The sequence below is a fragment of the Aptenodytes forsteri genome, unplaced genomic scaffold (genome assembly GCF_000699145.1).
Source record: "Aptenodytes forsteri isolate BGI_AS27 unplaced genomic scaffold, ASM69914v1 Scaffold27, whole genome shotgun sequence".
Classification (NCBI taxonomy): domain Eukaryota; kingdom Metazoa; phylum Chordata; class Aves; order Sphenisciformes; family Spheniscidae; genus Aptenodytes; species Aptenodytes forsteri.
In genome coordinates this window covers 1,766,899-1,780,118 of record NW_008794407.1, presented here as the reverse complement: position 1 = coordinate 1,780,118, position 13,220 = coordinate 1,766,899, and the positions used below count along the sequence as shown (strand labels likewise).

The following is a 13,220-nucleotide window of genomic DNA, read 5'->3' as shown; positions in this document are numbered from 1 at the left end:
ATAACAGTCCTTGCAGAGATGTAATTTATAAACATGAGAAAACGTGATTTTATGAAATATGCAACTGATAGTAAATCAGCTTACTTTTTACTTTGGGGGTATAATGTGAGGAAGAGAGCAGAGCCTGTTTCTGTGAGAAATTCAAAACAAAAGAAGGAGCACTGCTGCAGATACTGTATCACTTGTGATTAAGGCAAATGTTCTTTGTGTGTAGATGCATGTGATACGCATTTGTATTCTCCCCAGTGTTTTCTAGCACTTAAAAGTAATCAAAATGGAATTTGGTGAAGAAATGATAGCTATTCCACAGGGCATTTTGAAGAGACAGGGAGCCGACCTTCTTCTAGTTTTATGTGTCTCAATTTATGTCTCAATTTTATTTGTCTATACTCATAGACTTAGAAACAGAAATAGCTTTTGAAAGAAAATGAGTCTCTGGCCTCCACGTGAAGAAGATCTGAAGACAAATAATCTCAGCCTGGAGTTAGCCATACTTCTGTAACGTAACCACAAATGCTTCTCACCCTTGTGGATGAGCTCCAGGGAAACCTGAATTAAAAGCTCACATGAGAGCAAAGCATTCCCTTGCGAGTTTCACCTTAAATACATTTTGGACAATTGATTAGCATCATCCAGAGGATACCAGGGAAGTCATAATGCAGGGGAATATCTCTGACATGTTGATTTTGCTTCTGTCCTGTGCCCTGACAAGCACTCCTTGCCTAAAAAAGGCCAGGAAAAATTAACGGTTATGGTCTCACTTCAGGGGATGGGTTTCTCCACAGCTAATGGCGGTGGTCTAGGTCTCCTTCATACAGGTGTCAGCCATCCCCATTCAATAGATACTACCCGGGGAATACGTCCCGAAGGGCTTCCCGCCGTCATGGCTCGTAGCTCTCTTGGCTTTGGGATCAGTGTTCTCCACGTCCTGCGGGAGGGCAACCATCTGCAGCAACTGATTCACCCCTCCAAGATTGCTCCCTGTCATAAATATTCTGGCACTTTGTCAAATGTAGTTTTAAATGAGGCATGTTTTGGCTTCACTGAGTCTGGTTTCTTTCCTGTGGTCCTGGGCCATTATCTTCTGCAGTCACCTGTGGGTTTTGTATTATTCTCTGCCTTGTTTTGCTGGTTGTTGTTCATGAATCTACACACAGGCAGTAGGTGCCCTAGGGTAGTGTGCTGTAACTACTCTTCCAGCTCCCCGACAGCCCAGCCTTTCTTCTAGGCCATGTTCTCCTTACTTAAGCAGACAGAGTAAATTTGATTGACATTTTGGTACACTAACATTTTTTTTAAGGTAAAGCTGTGACACCTGCCCTGCATTTCCAGCTTCTTTTGAATTAGGAAGCAGCAAGAGACAGAACTACAGCTCTCATTTTCAGGGCAGTCCTAATGCTCTTGAAAGGATACCATGGAGGTATCTAGATGTCCCTCTCTCTGGATGGGTATCTCTTCTTCCTTCAGACTGGGAGTCAGGGCTGCTGCCTCTTGCTGGGGACTGGGATTATTTCAGTGGGTTGAACTGAACTGTCAGCACTTGCAGTGCTGTGGACAGGGGTGACTAGCTGTTCTCTTAGGGCCAGCTTTAATCAGGGAGCAGGGGGGAAGTCAAGTATTTTAATAGTGGGCTAATAGGAATTGACCTCAGATGGCATTTCAGTCATCTGACACATGATCTACAACAGATGCTGACCAAAAATTAGAGATACTGAATTAGGGTAAAAGCATTGCAAAACAAAGCAAAACAAAACCCAAACCGAAAAAAAGGCCCAAAACAATGAACACTCCTCAGTCATCATTTTCAAGCTACAAGGTCAGACTCCCTCTACCCCTTCAGGGCTATCTCTTCATACGCTATGTTTGGGCAATCTTCTTGAGACAGAATAAATGTGTGCGTGCTATTTTTACCCCTTTTTCTCCCACTTCTATGTCTACATCCATGGAAGTCTTGCACAGAGCACTAGCTATTTCCCTCAAACTGCCTACCAGTGGCTCCTGCCTTTACGAGAAACCCAGCCAGAAGCAGAGATGCAGATGGGATAACACTCAGGTAGCACTGACACAGTGGTCTGATTATGCCATGCTTATAGAGCATCGGATCTGTCAGGTGTCCTTCTGGCAGTGCTGTTGATGACAGGGGGAGGCAGAACAGCCAGAGCCAGCTGGTACATTTGATGCTGAAGATTTCAATGTGACAGGATTTAGTAAATGAAAACTCAGCCAACAATCATCAGGATTATTTGACACAGGAGAAAGACTGTCCCCTACGTCAGCTTGCTCTTTAACTGGATACTTTGGCTCTCTTCCATTTCCTTGGGGGAGGGCAGGTAGGAAGAAAGATGTAGGGGGAGGGGGAACATCTTACAAATGTTCGCTGAACAGAACATACATTTGGCCAAGTTAGTGCCAAATTGAGCAGGTTTCTGATGTCACCCTTAGGTAGATAACTAGCTGGGACAGACTTGAAAACAGCTCAGGCAGAATCCCAGCTTCAAACTGAAGAAGCCATAGGAACATGCCAGCTTTCACTAGGTCACAGTATGCTTTTCCAGGATAAGCAAAATTGAGGACTGACAAGAATTAAGTTTCTTGGATTTTACTTCTTTTATTTGAAACACATGCACTGGTCAAGTATTGACTGCATAGTCAATAGTTAACTTCAAATGAAGTAGAAAACGTGCCCTTCTAGTTAGATGTAGACTATTGAAATTCTATGCAGTACATAGGTAATAAAACATTTTCAAAAGCAGAAGAAAACATACACAATAGGTGTGGCTTTCTCAGTGGATTTTTTTTATGCTTTTATATGTCTAATCCAATACAAAGTAAAACATCAGTCATCCAGTAGTCTCTGGGAGGGGAGGATCATGTGAGAAATGGTCAAACTCTATAAAACCAGCTTAAGAGACGGACTTTGAATTTTTGGCAACAGAGGTGTATAGCTGTAGATTGGAACCAACCCTTTTCTGCCAACATTAGTGAATAGTGCTGAAAGCTCATGCAAAATAGGACAAGCTAGACCCCTGACATTTTTCTCACAATTGTTTCTTTTTAAATTGCTGCCTTTGCATGCAAAGGTTTGTTGGGTTCATCCATTATGCATGTCCTAAAAATTTGATAGAGGTCTCATATGTTCCTTCTAAGAGGATAAAGCCAGCTGCAGTACCCAATTGTAAAGACGTGGTTACTGGCTTGAAATGTCATTAAGTGTATTATTTGGTATTCCTCCGACTTGAATCTTTTGGGTGGGAATTTAAAAATGCTAGTTCTCTCTGATTTTAGAGAACATTAGAGACAGCACACAATTATTCATAAAAAAAGGCTCAAGGGGTTGTTACCGGGTTCTATAGTAAAGATTTGTTCTTTCTAGTGATAACATAATGTGTCATAGAAGACATTACATAGAAGTAGCTGTAGATGTTGGTGCCTGCCTTTTTGAGAAGTGTTTTAGGAATATGACTTACTTCAACTAACCTGTTCATGTACCTACCAGATCATGCTCAGCCTGGAAGTATTGTGCACTTTTTTGTTATTTCTAAAAGAAAGGTCAGCAATGTCAGTGGCTTTGTTTTAATCGCGTTTGATGAATAGCAATTTACTGTGACATTTTCACCTACTACTGTATTAGGTTAGCTGTTCATTAAAAACTCAGGAGAAGGTGCCATCACCAATAGTCTTTCTTCCAGCATCTGGATTTCCTAGTTCTCCCTTCAAGTTTGGTGTGAATAAGCCAGCTGAAAGTAGGATGGCATCTGAAATATGTGTGATCAAGCTGACTTCTCATATTAAGTATTGTTGTTGTTGTTGTTGTTGTTGTTATTACAACCTAGTTCTGTGTGATTTCATTGACAGGCTACACAAATCTTTGTAGAGATATGCTCTGTTGTGTGTGAAACAAACATGGAATACAGATGCTACTGATGAAGTTTTATTATTGATTTTTCTTCACACAAAAAGTGTACAAAATAGAGTCAGATAAAAAAATGGAGACCTTGCCCTGGTTTATATTTTTCTTCCTTTATGAGAGATTTAATTGGAAATCTAACAGGAAAATAGACTGGAAGATTACCAACTGCGTGGCTGGCATGCCATGAAAGATCAAGTGCCTTTGTCTTTCAGATTGCACTCCAAAGCAGCTTTATCACGTAACTGAGATTTCTTGTGGGTTTAAGGATACTAAATATGACATCAGCAGCTTCAGTAGCAAAAATATTCTAAGGTATATGGGGTAGAAAAGCTACACAAGTTCTCGTATAGTGTTTGGAAGTTGAGGATGAAGAACCTTTCGCCTTGTCATCTTAAAGTGAAAAAGGAAAAAGAAAGCTACAGAAGCTAAACAATCTGTACACAGCCCTATTGACTGTTCATTTCCTAAGGATCTTTCCAAAGAAGCATTTAGGAGGATTGCTTTTTCAGGGCTAGCCTCTAGAGTATTTCATCATGTCAGCCAACCATTCCACAGGAGTAGAAATTAATGGCAACATACCTCTTACGAAAGTCCCTTCTGGATTTTGCCAGTTACCTTACCTGGTACACAGTGTGTCTCTGGGGAAAATTGGTCAGAAGTATCTACTTGGCTGTCACTTCTTCATACAAAAGAGATCAGAGTTCAGCCTGTAAAACCAGAGAGGGAAAGAAAGAGGAGTGCTCAAGTCTTTCTGTCTGTCCTAGTTAGGTGGAAAACTTAGTAACCCTGGGGCCGGAGTCACACGGAGCTAGTTTCACTGGCTTGGGGACTGTGCTCAGCAAAGATTTGTCTCTCTGCAGAGGGATCATAGTGCCATGCCTCTTGACAGAACGTGATTTCTTAAAGCCACGTTTATCCCAGGGACCTTGTTAGAAGTGGATTACCATCCTCCACAGGCTCTGGTATTCAGTAGTTGTCCAAACCAGGAAGGAAGGACTTGTGCTTGTGAAACTGTGCTGGAAATAATTCAGCTGTTTACATGTAACGAGAAGCGTTAAACCAGACTACCTGAAATTGGTTAGCTTTCTCTTTAAATTGAAGCTGCCAGAAATATTTCGCTGTTGACAAAAGAAAAGAGGAGGAAAAAGCCATGATCAAGGAACCCTCTATATGGCATAATCTAAGGCTTTTTGCCTATTACTGGCAACAGCAGCAGGGAGATTCAGCATCTTTAGGAAGTTTAAATGAAAAGATTATAACTCTGTATACACCTTGATATCGATTACAACATCATCACAAGCATCATCACAAAAGACAGCTAAACTTAACTATTCATTTCAGAGGCTGCGGTCTTTTCCACAAATTGAGTACGGTTTTATGCACCCACTAGTGGTTTTGGCATCTGCAGATTAAATATAATTTGAACTCTTACCAGTGCAATAGATGGAATTATCTATATCCCAGAAAAGGTTGCATATAGCAGCTGCAGATATTTCATATCTAACACATGGTATTTTCAGGAAGGTACAAAGAGCAAGACAGATGAAAGCATTTGGAGCCTCAAGTGTTCAGGTCAGAGCATGTTGCAAGAGAGGGATTTGGCAGATATCAAGGATGGAGAAGTTGGTATTTTCTATAGCTTTTTGCTGTGTTGACAGTGCAGCTTTAGTTTCAAAAATTAAGCACATCTCACAGAAAGAGTGGGGAACAGTAGGAAAAATGCTTATTTCTGCTATGGGGATGTGGTTTCTTTTGAAGTTAATGGCAGTCGCTTCCTTATATGGTCTTTGGAAGGGGGAAAAAAAAGTCAAAAGACTGCAACAAAAAGACTATGCTTACATTTGAAATCGAAGGACTTCACCACGATTACCTGATGATACTCTGCCTGGTTTGCTCATTCAGAAAAAGTGGTATTAGAACTGCTGTGTAAGTGGATAGACTGAGATTTGGAGGGTGGGTTGGCGAGGTGTTTCTGGTTGGCCTCATTGCCATGGCCCTGTCAGCACACATCAGCTGTAACCCATAGGAACTAACTACTTTTGAAAACAAGTCGTATTTCATCCTTCATGCTTTTTGACTCTAATATTGTTTTAACAGTTTGCTGGGTGTACCAGATGATTGATGCTGTCACACTGAAGATAAAATTTATCATTCTGTCATTTTTATTCAATATTTTAGAAGCATTTTGGTGCAAGCTGGAATCTGAAGCAACGTTACACATTTTTTCTATGGTTCACCTTAGTTATAAAAATAATCCATCTAATTCTCAGTGATTCATTGGCAGACATTTCCTAAATACGGACCTAGAATGAATTAGTAGGTTAGTTGAACCTGAATATGTCTTGAAATACATGTGCTGTATTTCTTTTTAAATATGCTACAAGGAGATATAAATGAATATAGGATCAGAACCTTGTGAAATACATGAAAGGAGAACAGTTATGTTTAGTCATGTGCATATTTGGCCTAGTTTCATAATAAACATAATAGAATAATATCAGCTGTTTACAACAATTACATGGGATGTAGTGAAGAGCTCATTACACTGAAAAAAAGTTTGAGCTCCTGAAATTTCAGAATATAATGTCAGAGTTTTTACCTGTAAAGGTGGCCTGCAGGGACTGTGCTTTGTTCAGTTCAGGGCTGAGGCCTCAAAGTGGCATTTAAATGGTCTTGTATCATCCGTGATTATTAGCAGGTCATAAAATTACTCTAAAAAGGAAAGAAAATTACTTCTGGTATAGCAGAAGTTCCATTATATACTTTAGAAATAGATATTTACCTTATCTTCAAGTCTTCTTGACTTTAATTTACTGTCCATATGAAATTATGAAGTTGCCTGTGTCACAAGTCACAAGTTACTGCTGCTGAACCCAGACAAATAAGGTCCAACTTGGGGTGAAAACAATGAGAGCTGAATTTGCTTGTTCCTTCAGAAACCGGCTGCAGAAGACTGGTTTTGGTACACTTCCACATGTGCTACATTATTTGCTCTTTCTGTGTTTCAACAGGCCTTGAATAGGGGCATTGCTGCTGTCAAGGAAGATGCTGTGGAAATGCTGGCCAGCTATGGGCTGGCATACTCCCTGATGAAGTTCTTCACGGGTCCGATGAGTGACTTCAAAAATGTAGGTCTGGTGTTTGTGAACAGCAAGCGAGACAGGACCAAAGCAGTTTTGTGCATGGTTGTGGCTGGCGCTGTAGCTGCTGTATTTCATACCTTAATAGGTAAGGTCACTTCACGTCTAATTAATATGTCTTTTAATTCGCTTTCTTTGCCTGTTCTTCAAACTGATTAATATGTAGGCTTAAGATTTCATTTATAAGTGCAACAGGAGTTGCAAAAGAGATTAAATCTCTTGGACTGATATCATGCCCATCCATGCAATTTTTATGACTTTTTAAACAGGTTGTTAAGTGGCAGATTCCACCCCCAGGGCTCTCCTGCCTGGCAGCAAAACATGCTGCTGATCTCTTTCAGTCAGGTGTGTGAGCAAAACTTTGGCAAGGTTGATAGGTTGCATGAAGCTGATAGCTCAGTCTTACTGTTAGGTAGTGATGATCAACTAGCAGTATCTGCCCGAATGGGTTTAGCAGGACTTCAAGGTGTGCTTGGTAGGGCTGCTTGTCAGAACTTGGTGGCATTGTCGGTGTACTCCCTCTGTACCTATCCCTTTGCACTTACCTCACAGTACAAAACTCTAAGCAAGTAGGTGCCAGCATCCTCATTAAAATATCAGGTATTACTCTCTACTAGTGCTAGTCATCATCCACTTCTGTTGAATAATTAATCTGTAAGAGAAGTAGTTACTAAGAGCACTTTATGCCAAACTGAGACCAGCTCCCTGAGTGTACTCTGAAACAAAGAAAATACACAACCAGATATGAACTGAACATAAAAAGTAAGGCAGCCACAGAATTTGCCAGTTTCTGAGAGCCTGGAGAAATGGGATATCAACCCAAGCATCAGCCACAGCAATAAAAAGCCATGTGACCTGGAAGACTTTAACTTCATCCTCTCCAAGAACTGCACCAGATTCTCTGCATCTTCTGGCTCATCCTACAGAGCCAAAACCTCTGGACCTCAGCAACGAGGAACAGGAGATGCTGGAGGAAGAAGCAGAGAGTGCATTGCATTCAACAGGTAAAATCCTAAAAGCTGGGAGCTCTAAGGGTTGGGAGGAGGGAGGTAATGCAACAGCCTATGGAGGCATGTGTTGGTTGACAGGCAATAGGGTTGAGTTGGATGACCAGCAGTAGGGGATCATTCCATCACAGAAAGATGGGAAATGTGAGTGTGATGGCAATATCCAGAATTGCTGTGAAATTACAGAGTGGCCTGGAAGTGAGGCACCATTCATTATCAGGCTATTAGTATCTCAAGAGCACCACGTGCTGCTAGTCAGCTTATGGAATGGAATGGAGTAGAACAGAATTACAATAGAATAGAATAATAGAATAGAATAGAATAGAATAGGAGTAGACTACTTCAGTTCCTGCCCATGTAGGTACCAGAGCCATCTGGTAAATAGGAATGCCCCCTGCTCTTATCCTTTAACAGGCTACCAGCTATATTCACCAGCTTTATGTGCTTCCCAAGCACTCCAGTTTGTTTGACCATCATGTTTCTTATTCTACCACTGATAAAACAGCCCTGTGCTGTTTACCTTTACTCCATGTTACGGTCATAATAAATGCTTACAGTAACGGCTCACTAGCCATGGCAACTCTGTGCCAGGGGTAAGCTGTTGCTAATTTTATAAGCTGACTCCATGCATTCAAGTTAATTTAATACACTGGTATTGATTGTTCACTCCCTCAATATGTTTACAGTTGAGGCTGCTGTATTGAGTCAGTATGGGCTCAACTTTGGGCCATTTGTACGTTTGGCTCTCATATTTCTTTGCTTGGAACGTTTCTTCAGCCCCCAGAGCTGCTCTTCTAGTTGCTCACTTGTTTTCCTGCCAGTGCTGGTCAAAGTTTTTGGCTTTGCCAGCTGGATAAAGAAATATTTTCTAGTCATCCAACATTTTATTTTAAGCTACAATAGATATTAAGAAAAAGTATAATCATCAAATTTCCAGGTGAAAGATATAGCTGGATTTTTCCATGTGGGACTTCTTATTGAAGGGAGGTGTTTGGGGCAACTGCTGGAAAACATGCCAGATAAGTTTCTTGCCTTTGCCTGGAAGTAGAGCCCTGCTGAGTTCAGAACCTCTGAAATGCCCTCTCTGCAGATACTGGGAAAAAAAGAAAAAGGAAGGCTGTACTCACCATGCTGTAAAGTCCTGAATTAAAGGGCTTCACAGATATTGCAGACTGCAAAATATTTTTTAGTATTTTAACTTGTCTATGCCTGAAAATATGCAAAGGCCACAGCAGAGACTGGCAGACTGCCCGAGAGAATGGAGTTAGTCAGATTCTAGCACCAATTCCCTGGGTGATGTTGCCAAGTTTTATGTTCCAAGTTTCCTTTGAACCTGTTTCAAATTCTGATTATTCTTCTCTGACCCACAGATGCACAACCTGCCTACCAGGAGGAAGAGAAGGAGTCCAGTGACAGATAGGCAGCCTCCTAGGACCTGCAACTACTCCCCAGCAGCTGCAAGCCTATCACAGGCTACCTACAGGAGACACAAATACAGGTTACCGATGCTCAGCAGATGAAAAAGAGAAACAAACAGCGCTCAGGGGACTGAATTTCTTCCACATGCCATGTATATGGGGCTAAGGAAGACGACATGACTGTCTGCCGTGGACTGTCGAAGCCCAGGAAGGAACAGGGAACAAAAAGCCCAATGAAATAAGGAGGAGTACCAAAAGTCAGAAGGGAGAAAACAAGTGGTGGTAGAAACACAGTGACCACAGTGAATCACCACATTTCCAACTGTGATAGAGACTATTTGCAGTCTGCACACACAGCTCCTCACAAACAGCAGCCTCTAGTTATTTAAAATATCAAAACAGACCATTTCACCCACCTGACTCATGCTTCATTGCTTCAGCACCAGCTCCCCGCTACTGCTGCCCCACCAGGGCTAACGCAATCCTCTGTGGGAGTGACTGGCTGAGCCAAACCACTTGAACTCACAGTTGCAAGCTCTGGGTCCCTAAGTCATCACCCCACCACATTCCCATGAATGTCTGCAAAGTCCTCACCAACAGTTCCTATCACTCCCCTGTACAGGTAGCAGTAAGAACCAAGAAACAAGTTGACCTTGACCAAAGGGATTTGAAACCATATTCTCATCCCACTTATAATGCTGCTGCAAACCTTGGTCGGTACAGTATTCCTGGATTTGCTGTTTCAGTTGCAATCTGGAAATAGAAGATAATGTGCTGCCTTCCTTCCTTTGTGCTATTTTGGGGGCAGCTACTCCCGCCAGTTAGGGCTTCCTGGTGGGAAGTTCACTAAGTAGCGAGGGTCTAAAGTGCCTCGTTATTTCAGAGATTGGCTTTTGGTGGGAATATTGGGCTGTAAGAGAAGGGATTCAAGATGCCAAGCCTGTCTGTGCATATTTTTGACATCTTACTAAATTGCCAGCTTGACAGAGGAGAGAAATCATTTATATAACATTATGCTAACGTAATGCATTTCATGGTGTTGCTGGTAAGCCCGCCATACTAAGTGGGTCCTTTTAACACCAGTGTCATGGAAGACATGCACATTTTCTTTGGCAATAAAACAGCATTGTTCAGCTTTTCGCTAGTTTACTGAGAAGTAGTATGCTGAGAAAGTTTATTTCCTTTTGCATATTAATATTACTTTCCACAGCTCTCTGAGGTTCTGGAAATGACAAGGCAGAAGTTACTTTGGGGAAACATCCTGTTTGCTTAAGTAGACATCCTTAACTGGTGCCCACTACACCTGATTAAAAACTACATGATGGATCGTTTGTCATCACCAGGAAAAAAAGGTTGGAACTTTAGTAACCAGGCAAACCTATAGCAGACAGGATGGTCAAAACATGCGAGTGATTTGTTTTGTACCAATTTATTACTGACAGGCTAGCGGGCATGGGCCACTCCCTGCACTGATTGCACAGGGGAAAACTTTAGCAGTTGCTAGTAATTCCACTGATTCTTTTGAACTTCCCACATGCATGGTCACTGCATGTACATGAAAGATCTGCATAAGAAGCGAGACATAGATGTAATCCCACCATTTCCAGTGTAACACTACTGGAATTTTCTAGAGAATAGGAGTTACAGAGTGGCTTTTGACAACCTGAGCTATTTTTCGCAGTCAGTCTTGTTCCCACATGCCCGCTGTACAGGCTCGTACTAAACATTTTGCCCTGGAAAAAGACGATAGCACAGGAACACAAATCAGAATATAATCCAGGCTTGCTTTTTTTTTCTTCATTCTAAAAGATGATAAGATGTTATTCATTAAAAATTTGTCCTACTTCAGCATCTTCAGATGGCCATTGCTAAAGTAGTAACATGCTTCCCCATGCCCCAAGTCTTCTCCCACAACAGGGGCAGTTTTTTATCAGCAAGGTATTCAGGTCAAAGGAAGAAGGAAGAAAGCCTATGACCAAAGCATTTGTGGATTTTAGGATAGCAATGATTGGTTTTTAGTTAAAACAGGCTAATTTTGAGACTTACGAGATGCTGGCCTACGTAAAGATATTTCAGAGACCAACGGTCATTGATAGATTTGGGAAAATCAACTAATGCAATTTTGGAACTAGAGCTGAGCACAGAAAAATATGATTGCAGTAATCAGTCTGCATTGAGATGCTCCTAAGCTGCTTTTTTAAAAATTTATTTATTACTATGAGCAAAAAAATTACAAAGCCTAAAACACTCTGATCATCTGGGCTTTCACAAGGGGAACACAGGCTTTTGCTTCTGCTTTAAGTCAGGCTAGTCAAAGACATAAAGAAATCTATGTACCCTGTGCCATCTCCAAAGGAAGATTTGCCATTCAATTTTTTTTTTTTTTTCAAATTGGCATTTTCTTCTCTGCCCAAATCACTTAGCTGAACAAACTCCTGACCGGCACCAGTTTTGGCCATGTGAGCCATCTTTCTGACAAGCAGCAGAATAGATTTTTACTTCTCAAGCCTCCAAGTTCATTTTTAAAACTGGCAGCAAAGTATGAAAATGGAATGCATCTAAAAAGAACACACTTTAACCCAAAAACATTTTTGCATTTTTTTTTCCTCCAGTAAAGCTAATACTGACATATGTAGCTCTGTGTCTGGAAGTAAATGGTATCACTTCCTATGAGGGTTTCTTTTTGTTTTCTTTATGATGTAAGTATAACATGCTGGGTAGTAGACAGCTCCAAAATGACTACGGTACAGCTCTTCGTTTGAGATTGCTGGCATCATTAAGAACGTGTTCAGTTGTTTTAAGAATGTCTGAAGTTTATGTGGTAGCAATGGGCTTGTTAGAGAAATTGGTGTAGGGAAGAGGAGATCCAATTAGGTATGCAGTTTTCAGAGTCATTTCTTAAGCTTCTGGGTCTTAAAGCTCAACTGGAAAAGCAAAAAGCAAGAATTCCTGCTTAAATTCTGTAGCAAAACTAATCCATAGACATATCAAAATAAACGAGGTATTAGAGGAGAGCAAACAGGCAGCTTGTCTTGGAGTTGGACTCTGTTTTGGTTGAAATGATGCAAGGAATGGGAAGAGCCATCTGCTTTAGATTCATGTAATACTCTTCAGCTCTGTTGTCTGTGTTATTAATTTTGTACGATGCTTCATAATAAGTTTGTAAAGTTGGCCAAGGTTAAGTTCTAATTGCATCAGCAATTGCTTTATTCACAGCTCAGAGACACATGCTTGTATACTTGTCAGTAAATCTCAGCTTGCTGAGTCCTTCTTTCTGAAGATGGAAACACTCATGGACATCAGCAAAAGTGATTGTGTGCTTTCACTGACATGTGGAATAGCTGACTATTTTAAAACTAGCTTTTAAGCTTAGCCATTGTGATTTTAAAATCAAAATCACATTAAAAAGTTCAGTTAGACTTTTTTTTTTTGAATGGGGGAGAGAAAAAAGAATCTTAAAGCTTACAGAGCACAGTGCTGATATCCTTAGAAATCGTAAAAATGTGGTGCTGTGGGCTCTGGTGGTATAAGTCCCTTGAGATTGCCCTGCCAATAAACTACAACTCTGTGAGGAACTGTCTGTTCCTAGAAGTGAAAGTAGTTCAGCCTCTGACCCCTCTGATTCTGTGAATTCTTCTGTGATAGTAAACTTAAAAATTTAAAAAAAATTGAACATCTCAATGGCTTTTAGAGCCGAAGAAGTTACTTATCACTCACTTTCTAAACACTTTAAAAGTCTCATTTA

General features: G+C 40.9%; 1 protein-coding gene across 1 annotated transcript in view; it reads left to right on the top strand.

The window, feature by feature from the left end:
• The first annotated feature begins 883 nt into the window (after positions 1-883).
• Positions 884-13,220, top strand: part of ANKH (ANKH inorganic pyrophosphate transport regulator) — a 47,859-nt gene continuing 35,522 nt past the window's right edge. The window contains exons 1-2 of the mRNA XM_009288088.1: positions 884-1,012; positions 6,847-7,138. Of these exons, the coding sequence (XP_009286363.1) occupies positions 884-1,012; positions 6,847-7,138 (421 nt within the window). The remainder of the gene's footprint in view (positions 1,013-6,846; positions 7,139-13,220) is intronic.